The sequence below is a fragment of the Neovison vison genome, chromosome 2, assembly GCF_020171115.1.
Source record: "Neovison vison isolate M4711 chromosome 2, ASM_NN_V1, whole genome shotgun sequence".
NCBI classification, from domain to species: domain Eukaryota; kingdom Metazoa; phylum Chordata; class Mammalia; order Carnivora; family Mustelidae; genus Neogale; species Neogale vison.
The window spans coordinates 44,444,373-44,465,370 of record NC_058092.1 but is presented as its reverse complement, the minus strand read 5'-3'; the positions used below and the strand labels follow the sequence as shown (position 1 = coordinate 44,465,370).

The window sequence follows — 20,998 nt, the reverse complement described above, 5'->3', positions numbered from 1 at the left end:
TATTCCATTGTGTGTATGTACCACATTTTGCTTATCCATTCATCTGTGGGCGGACATTGAGTTGTTCCCATGTTTTAGCTGTTGTGAATAGTGCTCCTGGGAACGTGGATGTATGAATACCTTTTTGAGCCCTGCCTTCAGTTCTTTGAGGTATATATGCCTGAGTGGAATTGCTGGACCATGTGGTAGTTCTGTGTGTAATCTGTCTTGAGGATCCACCACACCATTTTCCACAGCAGGTGGACCATTTTATACTCCCACCAACAGGACACGGGGGTTTTAATTTCTCCACATCTTCACTTCCACTTATTTTCTGGGTTTTTGTCTGTTTGGCTTTTTGATAATCTATCCTAATGCATTTGAGCTTGCCTTCGTTTTTGAGAACTGTGTTCACTGGGTATGAAATTCCAGGTTGACGGGGTTTTCCCCCTGTACTTTAAAGATGCTTCACTGTCTTCTTTCCTGCGTTTTTCCATAAAGAAACCTCTCATCCTTATCTTTGTTCCTCTGTATGTAACGTGTCTTCTGTCCCTTTGGCTGCTTCTAAGATTTTATCATTAGTTTTGAGCAATTTTATCATGATGTGCCTTGGTATCATTTTTTCCTAATTCTTGTGCTTGGGATTCATTATACTTTGCATCGCATTTGGAAAATGTGGGGTCATTATTTCTTCAAGTATTTTTTTGCCCCCTGCTCTCTCTCCTTTGAGGACTGTCACACACATATGAGACCTCTTGGAATTGTTCCACAGCTCAGATCACGGATAGCCTGTAAAAATTGTAAACATTTTTTTCTTTCTCTGTGTGTCTCCTTTAGGAGAGTTTCAGTTGCTATGTGCTTGGGTGCACTGCTCTTTCCTCCTGCGAGGTTGATCCCAGCTAGTGTGTCTTTCAGATGCTGTTTTTATTTCTGGAAGTTTAATTAGGATCTTTTTACTATCTTTTTTTTTTTTTTAGATTTTTATTTATTTATTTGACAGACAGAGATCACAAGTAGGCAGAGAGGCAGGCAGAGAGAGAGAGTGGGGAAGCAGGCTCTTTGCTGGGTGGAGAGCCCAATGTGGGGCTCAATCCCAGGACCCTGAGATCATGACCTGAGCCGAAGGCAGAGGCTTTAACCCACTGAGCCACCCAGGTGCCCCTCTTTGTACTATCTTAATGATGCTTTTTACTATCTTACTTTAATGTCTCCACTTACCTTTTTGAATATGGGGAATGTAGTCATATAACTATGGGTTTATAATGATTATTTTAATGTTCTTGTTGGCTAATTTTAATATCTCTGTCAAATTTGGGCCTATTTTATCAAAATAAATTTTAAAAATTTTACCAAAACAGATCGATTTTCCTCCTTGTTATGAGTCAACTGTTCCTGCCTTGCATTCCTGGGAAACTTTGATTAGATGCTAGACATTGTGAATTTTATCTTGTTGGGTGCTGGATATTTTTGTATTCTATAAATCTTCTTGAGCTTTGTTCTGGGACACAGCTCTGTTACTGGGAAATAGTCTGGTCCTGTTGGGTCTTGATTTTTCAGGTGAGGTCAGAGGAATGTCTAATCTAGGGGTAGTTATTCCCCGTTGCTGAGGCAAGATCATACTCTACCCATTGCCTTGTGAACCAAGAGGTTTTCCAGTCTGGCATGTGAGAATAGATAGTCTTTCCTTCCCTGGGTGAGCCCCTGACCCTGTTCCCTGTGACCCTTCCCCTGGCCTTGGCTTCAATGTACACTCCAGCCGGTGTTCCACTGAATGCTTGGTGGGCATCCTTTGCAGTGTTTGAGTTCTCTCTGTTCAGGTCTCTCCTCCCCAGTGTTCTGTCCTGCAAACTCTGTTCACCGTGGTCTGCTGCTGCACTCCTCCCAGAGCCCTCTGGGCTCCCCTGCCTTTCCAGGATCCCTGCACTGCCTGACTCCGGGGAATCAGCCCAGGCGCTCACAGAGCTCCCCTCATTTGTTTCCTGTCTCTTAGCGGTCATTAACTACATTGCCTGATGCCCGCTATGTTGAAAATTCTTGTTTCATTTTGTCAGTTACTTGTTTTCGGGCAGCAAGAGGAATGGAGTCCCTGTTGCTCGGTGTTAGCTAGGAGTGGAAGTCCACGTGTTGGCACATGGAAGTGTCCATTAAAAGTTGTGGCTTCCAGGTACATTCCGTGGTGAGGGATATGGTCATGGGGTTGAATTTTACAAAGCAAAGCAGAAAGGTATGCATATGTGTGCTCGAATTTATGTGTGTATGTATATATGTGTGTGCTATATTACAACATACAGAATAACAATTTAGGCATGGATGGAAAGAACCTGAACGTAAGGACACTCCAGCATTAACACTGACCGCTATGATGACAGGAAGAAGTAGGATGATGACTTCATGTATGTCAACAATAAGAGAGTATTTCTTCAATAGTCTGGAAGAGACATAAACTAAGTATTAAGTGTAAAGATACTTGAAAGAACAAGGTCAAACACTAGCAGACTCAGCACCGGAAACCGCATTCACTATAATGAAAGGCAGTGTCGTGTTCTAGCAAGAGGCTGCAAGGAGCACATAGGAATCCTGCGTGATCGTGTGGGAAGATCTGGGGTGACTCCTTCTGTGTGAAGAGGCCCCCAGTAGCCCCGGCTGCCTCCCAGTGACCCAGGGTCTCTCTTCTTGTGTCAACAGATTGTCCGTGTGGAGCCCTTGGTGACCATGGGCCAGGTGACCGCCCTGCTGACCTCCATTGGCTGGACGCTGCCTGTGTTGCCCGAGCTCGATGACCTCACAGTGGGTGAGGACTCAAGATGGGCCGAGGGTCAGAGCTGAGGCACTGTGGCCCACCTCCTGTCAGTGTGAGGGCCGCCGCTGTTCCCTCTGTGACAGAAGTTACTGTCTCTGCTCACCCATCTCCAAAGACAGGGCATAGGCTGCCTGCCTTTCTGACCTCAGGCAGCACCTCTCTGGTGCGAATCTGCATCCAGTGACATATGTCCATTACTCCCATTTCTGCCTTAAGGAACACACAGAATAAGTCTAGTCTGTCTCTCTTTCCACAGGATTCATGGTCCCCAGTGCCTTTCCTTCTCTAGGGGGAACACTTACAGTTCCTGGAACTGTTCCCACAGGACACAGCTTCCTGTCCCCCCTCCCCCCGCCAAACCCCATTTCATCAAGGTCTGTGTTAAGATGAATGCACGCGGGCATTGAGGCGGGTTCTGGCTAGAGGTGAGGGTGTGAGTACCCTTGACATGCTCTCTCACCGGCCCTCCTACCTCAGGGAAGCCACCAGGCTCCTGTCTGAGCGCCTCCTTCCCTCTCTTGCTCTCCAGATCTATAGAGATGGAAATCTACCCCAGGTGACCCGCCCTGGCCCTGTCACACATTCCTCCTGCTGTGAGCAATCCCAGCTCCTTTACCCGACTCCCCCCCCAACCTTGCACCCCATGGCTCTGCTTGGCTAACACGCATATCTCTGCAGGGGGCTTGATCATGGGCACAGGCATCGAGTCATCATCCCACAAATACGGCCTGTTCCAACACATCTGCACAGCCTATGAGCTGGTCCTGGCTGATGGAAGCTTTGTGCGATGCACACCGGTGAGTTCAGAGATAGGGGACAACCCCACCAACCTGCCTTGGGCATCAAGGATCCTGGGGCTGGGTAGGTAGGGACCTTGGGGATGTTTCCTTTCAAACACACCTGTTCGGTTGGGGTCTGTATCCATAATAACAACAAAGATTGATATAGCCCCTTATATGTGCTCAGATACTGTTGTAAATGCTTCTGTATGTTAAGCTATTTAATCCTTGAATAACTTTATGAGGTTCTATTATTTTAGAGATAGGAAGTTAAAACACAGAGACGTTAATAAACCTGCCCAAGATCACACAGCTACGAAATCCACACAGCTGGGATTCAAACCCAAATAATTAGGCTTCCAGATCAATGCCCTCAGACATTTATTACAGCAGTCTGCCTCTCTCAGGCATATCAGGTGTGAGCCACAGAGTTCTATGCCAAGCATTGGGAAATGTAACTCAAAGCAGGAAGAGGGGCAGTTTTGGAGAAACAAATGATAATTCTGCTGCCCAAAGGGGGATGCAAACATGTAAGGCATTTTACCCTAATGAGTGGGACAGTATAGAAACAAACTCAGATTTCTGAGCATAGCTAAAGGGCCCCTGGGTGGCAGGTACAGAGTCACTCTTTGCAAGAAGATGTTTTAGAGAGCCACCAGGGTGGTTGGTCTCACAGAAGAGAGCCCAGGGCAGGCTTGAGAGCCTGGGTCTCAGACAAGAGAGACCCCCATTCAAGATTCACAGGGATTCGGCACGTTTTCCTAAACCCTTGCCTGGGCCCCGCCTTCTGACCTGTTTATTCCCAGCAGAGAAAGGAGACAACATTCATGTGTGACATCCCTTCCCTGAGGCCCATTTTCCTCATCTGACAAACGTACTGTCAGGGAGAAAGGAGATGCCAAATGCCCCTAACACAGAGCTGGGCACCTGGCAGTCACCCACTTATTACTCCTCTCCGGCAGTGTGGTCAGGCAGGGGGGCCCAGATGGTCCGCGTCTGCTGTTCCGGAGACTTTTGCCAGCCTGCTGCAGAGCTTCCTGGCTCCAGTCCCCCACTCCCACCCCTGCACTCCACTGCAGCCACACCAAGGTGTGCAGCGTGAACAGAGACCACAGCGGACTATCCTCTTGGGGAAAGGCCAGGGGAGGCTGGACTTTTCCAAAACGAGCTTTGTTAGATCTACAGAACCTAAATGAGAATGGCCAGATGAAAAGCTGGCTGTCTGTCTCTAAGACAAATACCAGAACAAGAAACGATAAGGTTAGAAACAGATTGTGGAATCAGATGAGGTCTTGCAGGAAGAATGCTGGGTCGGGAGTTAGGTGACCTTACCTGAGCCTTGGCCTCTCTGTGCAGACTTCTGGGACGCTTAGGGGGAGCCATGTCACCTCTTAGAGCCTCACTTTCCTTACTGTTCATGTGGAAATGTTAGTGCTCTCCCTGGGCTTAGGGGAAAGGGGGAGGATGCCACAGCTAATGAACTGTAAAAGGCTTATAAGTTTTAGTAATGGCCTATCTAATGTCCCCAACTGACCTTGACCCTCAGAAAGCTCTTTTCTTAGCCCGGCCTGGGACCCTTGGCCCTTCATCCCCCGTTTTTGGCCCTTCGGGCAGTGCTGGTCCTGGCCTTTTCCTGGGTGGCCTGGGGTCCGGGGACTGTACCTGGGTGGAGGGGAGAGGCTGCCCTTTCCGTGAGCATCCTTGGTCCAGAGGACAGTTGAAGCTGCAGAGGGAACACAGGCCCAGAAAGTCCTGTTTCTGAAGTTCCTTGCTAGGGTTTACACAAGCCAGTGACAGGGCAGGAAGTAAGCTGGGGCCCTTGGGGTCTCTGCAGCTCCCTTGACTGTGCGTCCCACTGCGGGGCCCGGAGGTGCAGGCTCTCAGCATGTGTTGGCTCTGCCTCCTAGTCAGAGAACTCAGACCTGTTCTACGCCGTGCCGTGGTCCTGTGGGACCCTGGGCTTCCTGGTGGCCGCCGAGATCCGCATCATCCCCGCCAAGAAGTACGTCAGGCTGCGGTTTGAGCCGGTGCGGGGCCTGGAGGCTATCTGCGACAAGTTCACCCAGGAATCCCAGCGGCAGGAGAATCACTTCGTGGAAGGGCTGCTCTACTCCCTGGATGAGGCTGTCATCATGACCGGGGTCATGACAGACGAGGCAGAGCCCAGCAAGGTAGGCCAGGGCGTCTCCAGCCAAGGGCCAAGGCCTGGGGAGGAGGAAGGCCTGGGGGGTGCTGGGGCTGAGCCTGTTCCCCCACCCTGCCCCTGCCTGGAAGCCATGTTCTTTAAGGTGGTGGGCTCAGTCGGCCCATCCGGGGTTGGGGCCCAGGATCTACAGTCAGAGCTGTCTTAGACGGGGATGGAAGAATCCATTGACTCTGCACTGAAGGTCTGCCAGATACATGTGTGCTTCTTGGTAGGTGTAAACTTTGATCCCTGCGGCAACCCCATTTTATACATGAGGAAACTGAGGCCCTGAGAGGTGCTGTATACTTCCACGAGATGACAGGACCAAGGTTTGCATAATGGATTTGAGGCCTCAGAATCTAGGTGGACACTTCTTTGTTGGGTATAATTTTTAGTAGCAGCTTTTTCCTCTCATGTGAAAGAATTTGTGTTTATGCGGGACTTGGCAAGTATACCTGAGTCTTGAGACCGGAGAGAAGACTGTACCGGCAAACATGACCCAAGGCTGGCTCTTGGGTGTATTTATTTCCTCTCTTTTCAGGGCATACGTGGAAGTTTTTAAATGATGAAAGTAGTGTCACAACCTTGAAATACATAAGGGAAAAGTTAAAGTGGGTCCCTTCCCCCAGGCTCACCCCCAGAGTAGTCGCCTGTAACGGCACATTCCTCAGGGTGTGTGTGTGCACGTGTGGGCACGCCCTCTTCTCCTCCCACGTGTCTCGTGTTGGCCTTTGTATAACTGACCTAACCCGCTGCTTCCTGACAATCATTGATCTTGCCTCAGATGTTTCACTCTTAGAAATAAGATTGCGTTGAAGATTCTCTGACATCCATCCTTGGCCTCTTGGGCAAGCACATCTGTAGGACTGAGTGCAAAAATTGGAATTCCTGCCTTAAGGATCGGAGCATGGTGCGCACCCAAGAGTGACCCCCAAACAGCCCTTCAGAACAGTGGTGCTTCTGCCCACATCCCGCGACAGCATGGGAGAGTGCGTTTCTCCCACATTCTTGCCAGTGCTGCATACGATCACTCCTTCATTTTTGCCAATCTGATAGGGTTAAAAATAGCATCGTGTTTTCTTTGCGGTTCTCAGGTCACCTTTGAGGTTTGAGCATCTCTTTACATGCTTTTTTTCCATTTGTTTGTCTTTGGCTGTTCAAATTTGCATTTTCCGGTCGAGGGTGGTCCGCATCTCCCCACAGGTTTACGTGGTCTTCAAAATTGTCAGTTAATGACTGCAGAGCACTGTGTTGAGCGAATGCCCTAGCATTTACAAAACCATGGCCCTGTAGTTGGAAATACAAGTTGCTTCTAGTCTTTGCTTTTTCTTTTCTTTATTTTTATAGAGAGAGCGAATGGCAAGGTGGGGTCAGAGGGAGAGAGAGAGGGAGAATCTTGAGCAGGCTCCATGCCCAGCACAGAGCCCAGTGCGGGGCTGAATCTCATGACATCAGGATCATGACCTCCGCCGAAACCAAGAGTCGGAAGCTTAACCGACTGAGCCACCCAGGCACCCCAGTCTTTCCTTGTTTTAATTAAGGTGGCCATGAACATCTTTTGTCTATAATTGGAGTAATGTCTTAAAGTACGTCAAAGACTAGGTACTCTTAAGGCTCTTGATCTATACCTGTATTCTTAAAACCTTCTACAGTTGTAAAGGACTTGAAAATTGTCTGGTACAGTGCCATCTCTAAATAAGGAAACAAGGCCAGGACGGGGAGGAGACTTCCCTGAGCACTCAACAGCTAGCGGGGGACAGGTCTTGACCCCTAGGTCAGTGTTAGTTCCCTGGCACATCAGCTTCTATAACCCAGCCGCGGTCACAGGCACTGACTGAGGACCTGTCCTGGTGGGGCACTGTGGTGGGGGCTGGAGGGTGGGGATCCTGGAGCAGGAGCAGAAATACTGGACATGGATACAGAGCCCCTGTGCCGAGTCACACCCCAGGCCCTGGCTCTGCCTGACCCAGGCTGAGGCGTCAGTGCGGGTCACCTAGCACCTGGTTGCCTGGGAAGGACATCTAGTACAGATGTCTTTCCCTTAGAGGGGCCACTCCCTGTACTCCTTCCCCACTGTACTGGCTCTTTGGGGACCTCTTGGCTCTATTAGCTGCTGCCTAAGGTTATAGTTGGGCAGCAGGGTTTCTATAAATTGTTAAACGTTGGAACACCGTAACCAATTCCCTTATTGCCCTAAAAGACCAAGGTCTCACTCCAAGGTTCACCTGGTATCAGTGGGAGAGGGGCTGGGTGCCCAGGCTGCAGACTTGTACAAAGTGTCCTGACACCCATCAGGAACAGGACTGGGGGAAGAGAGTGGCAGATGCATTAGACGTATGGACAGCTCATTTGAGGAGCATGTCTTCCAAACAGCCCTCTTGTGGGGGGCTGCTCAGAAATTGTCCAGTGTGTCCGGCCCTGGGATGGGCCCTCTGCAGGCCCAGAGGAGCCGCTGGGGGAGGCAGCCCACTCCCATGTATAGGCGAGGCCCAGAGCTAAGGAGTGGCATGCTCCCTGAGTGCCCAGGCTGGACCTGCAGCTCACGGGGCCACCTGGCTGCCACAGCGGACCCGAGCCCTGGGGGAGACGCACGATCTGGGTTCTTTAGCATCTCCTGGGCTTGTCGGTATGAAGGTTCCTACTGAGTCCAAGGAGCACGGGGAGCGCCTAAACCCAGGTACGCCCCAGCCTCGATTCCGTTATGCAGCTGATGCCACAGCCAGGTGTGCAGCCAGTCCCCCCTCCCCCAGGGTTAGATCAGGTGACTCTGCTCCTGTTGGGTTTCACTGTCCTTGTACCAGCGGGCAGAGGCCAGCACACAGTGTCCTTTGCTCTGCCAAGCTAGCCACGCTCAAACAGACTTGCACCAACAGGCTCTTTCGCCCAGCTTCCTGGCACCTCGTGGCCCCACATTCCTGCCAGCGTAGTGGCCTGCTGCAGGAGGGGACACCCAGAGGGGCTGGAGTGTTGTTCCCTGAGATGGGGCCAAAGGCTCCTGGGGGAGGGTACAGGGAGAGGGCTGGGAACTGACCGCTGTGCCTAGGGGGTATGCGTCATGGTGGGCACCTTCCTCGTCGACTTTTCTGGTCTCTGCAGCCACTCCAGGGCTGGGAATAGCTCCATTTTGCCAGTACTGAAAGCAGCACTCAGAGTGGCCTGCCCAGCACCAGCCCCGTGTGTTGTAGGACAAGTGAGTCCGCAAACTGCGCAGGACGATCCCATGTTTATAAAACCATGTGAACACACAGAAACGAAAACCTCCTGGGTACACACCGGTGTTAGTAGTTTCGCTGGAGCACGAGACTGCAAGGTCTCTCCTGCCAAGTTGCGTATTTCTGCAGCATTTGAAGTTCCGACGAGGCGTTTACTTTGTTTTTGGAATCGGGAGAAAATAGTGATTGTTCTTTGTTTTTTGTTTTAATAATGCTCACATTCCAGAGCGCATGGTTCAGCTTCCCCGCTGCCCAGCCCTGGCCTCGTTGTGCAGCGTGGAACAGGCTCGAGTCCTTGCCCTGCCCCTTGGCAGCCGTGTGGCCTCGGGCGCTCTCTTCAACCCTGATGGTTCTCCGCCTCCTCCTCCTTGGGGAGACAAGGACAGTTCTGACTTGCAAGGTTATGAAAGGGACACAGTGCCCAGTGCCGGCCCGTGAAGGAGCGTGTTGGCGTGATTAGTCTCCTCCATGAGCTACGCTGGGAAAGCTCATCTTGCCTCTGCCCTGCCTTTACCTCCCCAACGGTTCCGCAGCAGCATCCGGCCTCTGCCACGTGGCTGCTGCCCTCGGCTCCCACTTCACCCTGTGCTGCTGCCCAGCTGGGTGTGACCTCACCTGCCCCATCAAACTCGGGAGCCTCTCCCACCCCCAGGAAGGTGGTCTGACGTGGGGCCTGAGTGTCTGCAGCGTGTGTGTGTGAGTTCTGATAGGCACAGAATCCCTCCCCCGAAGTCTATAGTTTTATTGCCATTTTCTATGTGAAACGAGAGGCTAAGAGAGTGACCGGCCCCAGATCACAGAGCCAGTGGGTGACAGGGGCCAGGGTCTGGCCCCAGCTTTGGAGCTCTGCCTCTCTCTTCAAAGGCACCTGCCCGGAATTCGTTCCATGCAGAGGACCCTGAGGCCCGGAGAGGCTAAGTCAGGCCGGGGCCCCCAGCAGGTGAAGTCCTGAACCGTTTGGGACTGAAGGCTGTCTCATTATCAGATTTAGGCAATGGAAGCCGGGGGGCCTGGTGCCAGGAAGCATTAGCTTCCTCTGCGGGTGGGGGAGCCGCCTGCCCGGAGACGGCACCCAGAGGGTCGTGGGGTTTGGTCTCGGCAGGGGAAGTGCCATGTCAGTTAGTGTTGCTGGCCACGGGACCTGGTGAGGGGGGTGGGAGGGGAGGTGTCCCTCTGGGTTCTGTCCCTGAGGGGGAGGGGTGGCTGAGCTCTCTAGACCTTTGGCAGCTGCCAGCCCTGGGCACACCTCTCTCTCTCTCTGTGAGAGAGTACCCGTGGTGCCCAGCCTCCCCGGGCTCTCAGGACTCCCAAGGGTGGTGACAGACACAAGAGCTTTGGAAAGGCCAGGGGTGCTGAACCGAAGCCGGGTATCACCGTTCTGGCCCGACGGCGTCCGGCCCTCGTCTGTGGGCTGACACCACGCCCTCTGTTATTTCAGCTGAACAGCATTGGCAACTACTACAAGCCCTGGTTCTTCAAGCACGTGGAGAACTACCTGAAGACGAACCGGGAGGGCCTGGAGTACATTCCCTTGAGACACTACTACCACCGCCACACGCGCAGCATCTTCTGGGAGCTCCAGGTGAGGCTCGGGTTTCCCAGCCGGCTGGGCAGGGAACCAGGGCAGCTGGCACTGTGGCCGCACTCCCTCCCTGAGGGCAAGATCAGCTGTGGCCCGAGGACCGGGAGTGCCCGTGGACATGACACCACAGTCCTCTCCCTCTGAGGGGAGCAGACCGCCTTCACGTGGACACAGCAGCCTGTCCCAGAGCGGCTGCTCCATGCTGGGGCGCGGGCCAGGTGCTGGGGCGCACACACATGTGCTCTGCCCTTGAGGTGCAGTAGCCTGACCAAGCCGACACGCCCTGACACAGTGATGGGCCACAGGAACCAGAAGGGGAGGTGGCTCGTTCTGTCTAAGGTCAGAGGTGGCCGTCGAGCTTGGCCTTGAAAGGTGAGCAAGAATTTGCTGTTATGCGTGGAGGGGTGAGGTGCAGTGACATTTTAAAGAGGGGCGACAGAGAAGGCCTCTCTGGGGGTGACTTGTGCGCAGGGACCTGAACATGGTGGGGGCGGGGGTGGGGGGATGAGCCAGGCAGAGGAAGAGCCAGAGCATGGGTCCTCAACGAAGCTACCTGGGTTCTTTTTTTTCTATGTCCTGTAACCTAGAAGTAACCTTTTAAAGTGTACCATTTAGTGGTATTTAATGCATTGGTCATGTTGTGTGACTTGCACCAAAGTTGCTGAGGAGAGGAACAGCAAGCCGGAAGCAGCGAGGAGGTAGCAGGAGGAGCCGCCCCGCCCCCCGCCTCCACCCACCCCAGACGGTCGTGGGAGAGGAAATGATGGCGGTGAGACCTACAGGGCCCAGCCAGGGCCCAGCTAAGAGCAGGCAGACGGAGACAATGTCAAGCGAAGAGACTGAGGATAGAGGGGCTTTGCTGATTCACACCACAAGGACATAGAGGACAGCTGAGGAGATAAGGGGACAGGGCCAGGTGGAGTCAAAGTAAGACGTGTTGCATCACGGTAGGTCACTGGGCACCTAGAAGCTGTGATGACCAGGTTAAACAGGGCTGACGGGCATGAAGGAGTTAGAGCTGGCTGTCTCCTAGGAGAAGATGATCTGTCCTAACTCTGGACCATGTCTCACAGGCCAAAGTGGTGGGGCTGTGGTGAGGGGTTGGAGGAGTTGGGGGTGGAGGGCTCATCAGCACCTGGGAGCTCGGGACCCACCCCCCTCCCCCAGGTGAGCTCCCTTGGCTACTGTCAGTGGTGGGCATTTTGCCAAATGCAAAAGACCTGGTTCCCTCTCTGTGCTTGCCAAGAGCAGTGCTAGGATTGTGGGAGGTGTGCTTTTGTCAGGAGCAAGAAGATGATTTAGGGGACAGGAAAAGAAAGAGGACCAGCAAGGGACCCCGAGAAGAACATGGGAAGGGTAACGATAGGACACAGTCTTCGCTTTACATGTTAGCTGTTACGCCAAACATACGCGCATTATCTCAAACTTCCTAACAGCCCCAGGAGGGTGGGTCCTTGTTCTTTTCCATTTTACAGATGGGGAAACCTGAGGCTTAGGTTGTCCAAAGTAACACAACTCAGAAAGAGATCAAGTGTAATTATAACTTGCTGCATAATGAACTATCCCAAAGTGAGAGGATTGAAACAACTGTTTCTTTTTATTATTTTGTTATCTCACAGTTTTCTGATTGTCAGGGATTGGGCGGGGCGGGCGGGGAGCTAATGTGGGTGGCTCCAGCTCAGGGCTGTAGTCCAGTGTCATCCGGAGGCTTGCGAGGGGATGATCTATTTTCCAGAAGGTTCTCTCACACGGTTGTTAACAAGAGGCCTCTGTTCCTCGCCATGTGGGCTGCTCGAGTGTCCTCAGGACAGGGCAGCGGGAGCCGTCCAGGAGAGAGACCGAGGAGGAGCCCCAATGCCTTACAGGGCCTGTCTCCTCACATTCCTCCAGCCCCGCCACCCACCGCTTGTTAGAGCAAGTACAGCCCGCATCAGGGCGAGGCAAATCACGCTCCACCTCTTTGAAGAAAGGAGTAGCAAAGCATTTCTGAGTGTTTTGTTGTTTTTTTCTAATTCGAGTTAGTTAACATTATAGTGTAGTATTGGTTTCAGGAGTAAGAATTGGTGTTTTTTTTTCTTAACCACAGAGCTAGGATTCATAATGAGGTTTGTCTTCTTTTTATGTGCCGCGAAGCACTGGCTGTCCTGCCCGAGGTGAAAGGAAGAATCTGGTAGGATGGGTGTCTTAAAACTGAGATTTGCACACAGGGCATCCGGGCGGAGCACCACAGCATCCACCACAGTAGAGTTTCTCCCGTCCCCAGAGGTGAACTCCTCCTCCCTCAGGCAGCCCTCCACCCTGGTTCCTCCGTGCTGAATCCACCCTTTAATCAGCCACAGGTGCTGAACCTCTCATCCAATCCTGTCACTCCGGGGCCAGGCCTGCCTTCACCCAGTTCAGTTAATCAGCAGTATGTGGGTGTCAAGGCCAGCCACGTGATCTGCAGGGCCCAGTGCAAAAAGCAGGGAAAGAGTACTGTCAAAGATACTACCAGGGTCCCTCTTAAATTTGCTATTTAATGTTCTAAGTAAAGAAAATAATTTTTTTTAAAGATTTTATTTATTTATTTGACAGACAGAGATCACAGGTAGGCAGAGAGGCAGGCAGAGAGAGGGCCGGGGGAAGCAGGCTCCCTGCTGAGCAGAAAGACGGATGCAGGGCTCGATCCCAGGACCCTGGAATCATGGCCTGACCTAAAGGCAGAGGCTCAACCCACTGAGCCACCCAGGTGCCCCCCCAAGAAAATAATTTAAATTATTGGAACGAATTTACTGTTCATCCCTTCAATAGAATTATAGGGAGTCTTGAGCTCTTCACATGACTGTGTTTCATTCCTAGTGACCCAGTGGAGATGCTGCACGAAACTACCTCAGATGTGTTTATCTCCCTTCCTGGCAACATTCACATTCTACCAGCACTCTAGTGTGGCTTACTGGTGGGTAAGGAAGGACTGAAGAGAAAGAGGACTCTGGGCAGCCCCCTCTTTCCCTTCCCTTTTACATCCTCCTTTCCAGCCAGCATAAGTGGTTGGCTAATACAGGGAAGTAGCACCAGGAGGAAGTGTTAGATAGGGTTCTTGGTGGTTCAGGTTTCTTCGACTGCCATTGCCATGGGGCCTGCCTTTGGGGCGTGGGGTCCTGGCTCGGGCTAGGCCCCCTGGATCTGTCATGGGATCCCACAGAGCAGAGCAGACTGGACACAGGTAAACGGCAAAGGCAGACGAGAGCAAGAGACTGGAACTGAAGCCAGGGACACAGGGCCTGAGGTCACTCAGAGGCAGAGGGACGAATCATGGGGCAGACAGGAGCGAAAGGAGGAGGGCGGGGCTCACTGTTAAACGCTTGAACTTTTCTGAGTTGAGATTCTGGAAAAGGAATGGTTCTAGCTGATACTTCTGGGTAACAACTGTTTTAAAGAGAAAAATATAAATGGCTTTTAAACGTGAGAGAGATGACTGGTCTCACTCCATTAAAGCCAAGCCAAACAAAACTGCCCAAGTCCCAGTTTTCACCTGCAGGGTGGCCACGGGGCAGAAGTTTGACAACACTGCTTGGCCTGGGCGTGGGGAAACAGCGCCCCCTGGTGTCGTATGGGACATGTGCCCTGTCACCCGTTCTTGAGATAACCTATTAAAATGGCGTACAGGGTTTGAACCAGAATTTTCCACTTCTAGGAATTTAGGCTAAGACACATGTAGAAAGGATACTCAGTGGAATGGTCTGGAAATCCTCTAAATGCTTATCCGTACAGAACTGATTAAATCAGCGGGGTCCATCCACACAGGAGGGCAATGATCAGCACACTGGAAAGGGCCAAATGACCGTTAGGGATTTGTGGTCCATGAGGTCTCTCCAGAGGCCACTCTGCCCTTGCAGCCTGGAAGCAGCCACAGACAGCACGGAAATGCGGGGGCATGACTGTGTCCTAGCAGGGCTTTATTCGTGGACCAGATTTGTCCCGGGAGCTGTGGTGTGTGGGTCCCCGCAGAGCAGGGGTGGCACCCATGACCAAGCGTGTGCTGGCTGGCTGTGCATCGAGGCACAGGAGGAGGGAAGAAGCACAAGGCTGTGAGATGCCGCCGCTTGTGAGCTGTCAGTCTCTACGCCCACCCGCGCATCAACGCAGCGAGTGTCTCTAGGAAGGGACACAGGTCATTCCTAACAATGGCTGCCTCTGGGGAGGGGACAGAAGTTGAGTTGGGGAAGAATGAAGTGGGGTCAGGACTAGGGGGTACATGGGGAGGATGTGAGAGGAGGCCTGACCTTTGGATGGCTGGGATTTCTACTGTGGGTGTGTGTGGCTATTCCAAAAACAAGCAAGGAAACAATAAAAGCCGAGCTACACAGTGTCCTCAGGTCATGTGCCAGCGTCCGTGCTCTGCGTCCTGGATCGCAGAGCCAGGCAGGGCCAGGCGCAGAGGGGTCCCTCCCTTGTAGGAGTGTGCTGCCAGTTGGAGAGCTCGTCCCAGGGGAGAGGAGGGAGGGTCACTCGGCTTGCAAAGCTTAGTACCTGGGTTCCTTTGGGAAGCCACCCCGACCCCTAGTCTGATCTGGGCCCTGCGTCTGTTTGTCCTAGCTCTTCCCCCACTGTAGTCCTGTGTGTGGCCTGTCTCTTCAACTCCTCAGGACAGGGATAGGGACCATGTCTCGGTTATTTTGGTATCCCCAGCACTCAGCATGGAACCTCATACCAGACCTCATAGGCACCTCGTAATTATTTAATGAATAAAGGAATGTCCTCGGGGGCACCTAGGTGGTTCAGTCGGTGGAGCATCTGACCCTCGATTTCAGCCGGGGTCCTGGTCTCTGGGTCGTCAGATGGAGCCTCACATCTGGCCCTGCACTCAGCACAGAATCTGCTCCTCTCTCTCCCTCTGCTCCTTCCCCAGCTCATGCGCAGGTGCTCGCTTTCTCTATCTGAAATAAATAAATGAAATCTTAAAACAAAAAAAGGTCACTCCTCTTTAAGAAAAAAAAAAAAAAAAAGAATGGGGTAGCCCTCTTGAAGCCAAGAGCATTCCTTTATATTCCAAAAGACAAGCTTGGAGCAGGGGAGGAGGATAGTGACTTAAGGGACCCGAAGTCTGCGCTGTCGGGGCAGGGTGGCCAGCTGGTGGGCGGCACAGGGCATTGTCGGAAGCAGTGCTGAGGGAGGGGGCTCCTTCCTGGTGGTGGGTTGAGCACAGAAGAGGAAGACAGCCTCTGCTTAGCAGGGTCTCTGGGGAAGCTGAGTTGGAGGAGGCAGGCAGGCTGTGAAGGGCCACAGGCATGGGAGAGAAGTGGGTTGTTCTGCCTGGAGTTGGAGGCCAGCCGTCAAGCTTGCCCTTGAAAGATGACAGAGAGTTTGTTTTTGCGCATGGAGAGGTGGGGAGCCGTCACATTTTACACAGGAGTCGAGGGGGCCCCTCGGGAGATACTGTGAACCAGTGGGCCAGTGGCTGACCCTGAGCCAGACCTCCTCCCCCACCCTGCCCCCGTCCATAAGAGCAGCCCTTGGCTGTGACTTTAGGGGAATTGCTTAAGCTCTCCCATAATTGCTCTTCTCATTCAGTAACATTTATTTCTCAGCCACTGACGAAGTGCCTTCTGTGTGCCAGTCACCCTGACCTCCATAGCACAATTACAGTGATCTTATTTTGCTCCTAGCACTGGGCTACAGGCCTTCTAGGCAGTATTTCGTTATTCCCTCCAGTCCCATTTTACAGATAAGGAAACTAAGCCCAAAGAGGTTAATAAGTCACTAGCCCAAGGTCATCGCAGCAGGTAAAGGCCAGAGCTGAGACTCAAACCCAGACCCAGCTGGGCCAGTCCTGGGCACCATGTTCCCCTCCACACAGGAGTGCACATGGAGCCCTGAGCGAGGACCTGAGCCCTGGCCCACGGGACTCTCGGCCCTGCTGGCCCTTCTCTCCACCGCCAACCTTTGTCTTTCAGGACATCATCCCCTTTGGCAACAACCCTGTCTTCCGCTACCTCTTTGGATGGATGGTGCCTCCCAAGATCTCGCTCCTGAAGCTGACCCAAGGCGAGACCCTGCGCAAGCTGTACGAGCAGCACCACGTGGTCCAGGACATGCTGGTGCCCATGAAATGCCTGTCGCAGGCAGTGCACACCTTCCACAGTGACATCCACGTGAGCAGGGGGCGGGACGCCCTGGACCTCAGTGTTCCTGGCTGTAAAATGGGCCTGTCCTGTGATGGCCCTGAAAGGAGAGAAGGCGTGGGGGGCTGCTGCTGTCAGCCATAGCCTCGGGGATTGGGAGTGAAGCAGTGGGCAGACAAAGGGAGGGGTCCCTGGGTAAGGGTGGAATGGGCCTGCCCTGACCCTGGCCCCTGTTGCAGGAAATGCACCAATGCCCCTCTCTCTCTGGTCTACCCAGGTCTACCCCATCTGGCTGTGCCCGTTCATCCTGCCCAGCCAGCCGGGCCTGGTGCACCCCAAGGGAGACGAGGCCGAGCTCTATGTTGACATTGGAGCCTACGGGGAACCACGTGTGAAACACTTTGAAGCCAGGTCCTGCATGCGGCAGTTAGAGAAGTTCGTCCGAAGCGTGCATGGGTGAGTGGCCCCGAGCGTGGCATGCTTCCCAGGCCGCCCCACCAGGGCTCTGCTGCTGGGGGTGTAGAGGAAGGTCAAGGCAGGCACCCCTGGAGCCAGGCCTGCTGGTTGCCGAGGGACTGTGGAGCCCCAGTCACCCTCTGGTTTGGGAAAACACCCAATGGAAGTCTGCAGGTGGGATTTCTCACCCCTTTCCTTGCACCCCTCCCATGAGGATGCCAGCATCCCCCAGGTGCTTGGCACAGAGCCCCAGGACCACTGCTCCGTGCTTCAGGGCACATGGTGATGTGGTTTTAGGTAGGTTCTGGGCTGTTGCTCGGAGTGGAAGAGCACAGTGAAGGAGGGAGGGAGCGGTGACTGAAAGCCACACACACACAGAGGCCCAGGACAGCATAGCTCCGAAACCAGCCTGGAACAAACCCCTGATGGACTTAAGGTGGACACATCTCAGAATAGTTATGTGGACTGAAAAAACCAGGAGAAAGGAGTACTGTATGATTCCAGGTCTGTGAAAGCCCCAAGTCCACGGTGACCGAATGCCGAGACTCCTGAGCAGTGGAGGGCAACGGACAGCACAGAGCTTTGATCAAAGTTTGGGGGTGATGGATGTGGGGGCAAGCACTCCTGCCCGTCCCCACCCCACCTGGGCAGCAGGGGGTAAACGGGAAATCCTCCATGAGCTCTTCCTGCAGCCCGTCAGGGACCCAGTGGGGGCCTCTTGGGCCCCTTCCCCTCTGAGCAGCCTCACCCTCCTGTGTTTCCCAGGTTCCAGATGCTGTATGCCGACTGCTACATGAGCCGGGAGGAGTTCTGGGAGATGTTTGACGGCTCCCTATACCACCGGCTGCGGGAGCGCCTCGGTTGCCAGGATGCCTTCCCAGAAGTGTACGACAAGATCTGCAAGGCCGCCAGGCACTGAGCAGGGGCCCGCCCGGAAATAGACAGACATGTTGGGGGGCCCTGTCCCCAGGTCCAGGAGGCATCTTCTCTTCACTCAAGCTTGGCTACTCTCCCAGATCCATGCTTCCAGAAAGAACCCCTTCCAGAAATCCCACCCGGACTGCCCCGATGGCTAGCTCCAGCTCCCAGGGGCAGCCGAGTGGAGGGCAAAGGACGTGGGCTCTGGAGTCAGATGTTGCTAAGTCCAGTTTCCATTTCAGCCCCTCGTGAGCTGTGTGACTCTGGCCGGGTCACCCAGCCCCTCCGAACCCATCTGCCCATCTGTTGAAACGGGGTCACAGTGCCTGCCTGCCGACCAGCTGTGAACATCCAGGACTGGTGGCCGTCTGACCAGGAACCCTGAGGATTCCACTGTGCCAGCTGTGGCCTCCTACTCAGCACCATGTCTGCCTGGCGAGCTGTGGGTTCAGTGTCAACTCCAGGAGGGCCCCGTATGAGGTCATCTGGGCCCAGATTTGGTTGGCAGGGTGAATAGGACGGTCCAGAGTTGCCCCCGCTGTTGCTTCAGCCGGCCAGGAGCACCCCTCACAGAGAGAAGGAAGGAAGGTGCCTCTCTCTCTCTCCCGGGTCTCCAGAGGGCAACAGACAGGGCAGGCAGGCCCACAGTGTGCTGTGCCAAAGCCAGGTCCCTGTCCAAAGTTCGCTCTGCCGTCCTTGGTGACACCCTGCCCCTTCCTCCTTCCGGCTCAGGCTTGCACACCCACCCCAGCCGTCACCCATGTCTCAGCGAGGACCATGTCCTCGGAGAAGACGTTTCAGGGCTGGCTCCTGTCCCAACCCAGGCGGAATGGCTCCCGCTCTGAACTGGGGCCGGAGCACCCGCGCCCGTCCTTGGCTCCCCAACCCTCCGTGCCTCTTCCAGTCCCCAGAGCCTGCCTAGTTACGGGGGCAAGGGGGGTGCCTCTACGCTGCTCTGCGGCATGCAGTGGGGGGTGGCGGGTGGACCCCACCAAGCAAGTAGATGGAGACTTGGTGCAGATTCTCACTGTGGGGCCCAGAGGAAAGACCAGCAGCTTGATTTCTCCAACCACTCCTCCTTGGTTCTCCCCCGCCCTCAGCTGTAGTTGATTTCAGTGCCTTACAAATCCTAAGCTCAGAGAAAATTAGCCCCGTTTCCCTTCCAGGAGGAAGGGAGCCTCCCTAGGTCCTCCCCGACTTGTGAAAGCCTGTTTGGTTCTGCGAGTTCATCTGAAGAACAGCCCGGCCTCCACGGAGGACCCAGGTCGAGTAGGTCGAGTAGGGAGCAAGGATGGAGTGAACTCTGCCTGGCAGGACATGCTGAGAGAGAGCACGCGTGAGCTGTGCACGGGGAGGCTCTGTCCCCGCTGTCTTGTCAGCAAGCTGGGCGACCGTGGGCGAGTCATCTCCGAGCTGCAGCCCCTCACCCACCCTCCACGTGGATACGGGGGTTGTGTCTCACATGAGGTCCTTCCTTCAGTCCAAGGCCAGCTCTCCCCACACTCTGGGAGAAGTGCACCCGTGGCTCTCAGGAAAGGGTCCGTCCTGTCACTGCCGGTTGCCAGAATCCCGACAGAGCCAGGCTTTCCCTGACGGTTCTTGGCCATACCCCCGTGGGCCCAGCACCCTGCCAGGCGTCCCTGTGTGGTCCTGTGAGTGCTGGGCACATTCGTGGCACTCAGAAGGCAAAGGAACCCCCCTCTCTCCTCCCCTTACCCATTTGGCCTCTGGAGGGGGCATGAGAAAAACAAGTAAGAAACCTCATTCTCCAGCTTGTCTGCAGAGCGCGTGAATTCTGGCCTTTGCCCTCCCGGTGGGCTCCTGCGCTTCTCACTCGACGCTAAACTGATGATCCTGCTTCTTGTGGAGGAATGGTTAGCCCGAGCAGAGGGGCCCAGCCCGGAAGGCCCTGGCATTCTGCCAGAGGGCCCCCTCCTTAAGCCACTGGGAGGGTAGCCAGAGCTGCTTACAGCTTCTATCGCCCTTAGTCCTAGAAGAACCAAAATCCTGCCCGTCACAGACCTCACCCGGAAACTGGGGCTTGGAAGGGAAGGTCTCGGGATCACAGCAGCCTCAGGTTTATGTTCTGTTCCCGTCATCTGGTGCCCCGATGGGCCGACCCCCAAGCATGGTGGGCCACACGACAGACTTCGTCCCGTAGCCGGCCCTATCCCTGTCCGTCCGTGCGGTAGTTTCATGGGGAGTGAAACTTGGCTCCGGGGTGAGTGTGTGTGCGAAGTAAAGAAATAGGCCTTTTCCCTCCAGAGCCCCGAGTTCCTCTGGCTGCACGTGGGTCTTCTGTAGAACCCGAATTGCAGCCAGTCTCTTCTGCCGGAAGGATGTATCCTTTCCTTAGCTATTACAGAAGGGGAAGGGGTGGGGGATACGTGCGGCAGTGCATGGTGTGTGGTTTTTACGTTTCCCATGACCCTGGGGACCAAGGAGAAGGGCCCGAGCATCCCCTGGCAGGCTCTTGGCAGTGCAGGAGCCGTGCCTGCTGTCCAGAACACACGTCCCCATGGCTGCACGGCTGCTGCTTCTGTAAAAATAAAAGTGTGACCTGGAAACCAGCCTTTGTCGTTTCCTGTTTGGGGGACCACAACATGAAGTCAGGCATGGACTTCACTGCCAGTGGGTTCCCCGCTCTGGATCTGCATGCCAATGGTCAAGCGCTGAAAGGTGGCACAGGGGAGGGCCAGCTTTGGTGGGGCGAGATTATGGTCAGTCTTCCCCGTTTTGGGACTTCTGCTGTTGGTCCGTGTGACCCTGGTATAGGTGGAAGTGGGATCCCACTAGAAGCCAGGGGACCCATGAGAAGGCCCAGGTGAGGGGTGGTGGTAGCTCAGGAAGAGGACAGCTTCTTAGGGCATTGCTTGTGGTCATCAGGAGCTGTCGCCCTGGCTTGTCCACGTGGTCACTAAACCACCTCCTTCAAGCTGCCAGAACGGCATTCCCCAGCCTCCCCCGCACTCAGGTGTCTCCTGTC

At 54.2% G+C, this 20,998-nt stretch overlaps 1 protein-coding gene across 1 annotated transcript in view; it reads left to right on the top strand.

Moving 5' to 3' along the window:
* Positions 1-20,579, top strand: part of DHCR24 (24-dehydrocholesterol reductase) — a 29,994-nt gene extending 9,415 nt beyond the window's left edge. Inside the window, exons 3-9 of the mRNA XM_044238321.1 lie at positions 2,665-2,770; positions 3,458-3,576; positions 5,466-5,729; positions 10,394-10,537; positions 16,471-16,668; positions 16,916-17,094; positions 17,860-20,579. Of these exons, the coding sequence (XP_044094256.1) occupies positions 2,665-2,770; positions 3,458-3,576; positions 5,466-5,729; positions 10,394-10,537; positions 16,471-16,668; positions 16,916-17,094; positions 17,860-18,013 (1,164 nt within the window). The 3' untranslated portion in view covers positions 18,014-20,579. The remainder of the gene's footprint in view (positions 1-2,664; positions 2,771-3,457; positions 3,577-5,465; positions 5,730-10,393; positions 10,538-16,470; positions 16,669-16,915; positions 17,095-17,859) is intronic.
* The last annotated feature ends 419 nt before the right edge of the window (positions 20,580-20,998 follow it).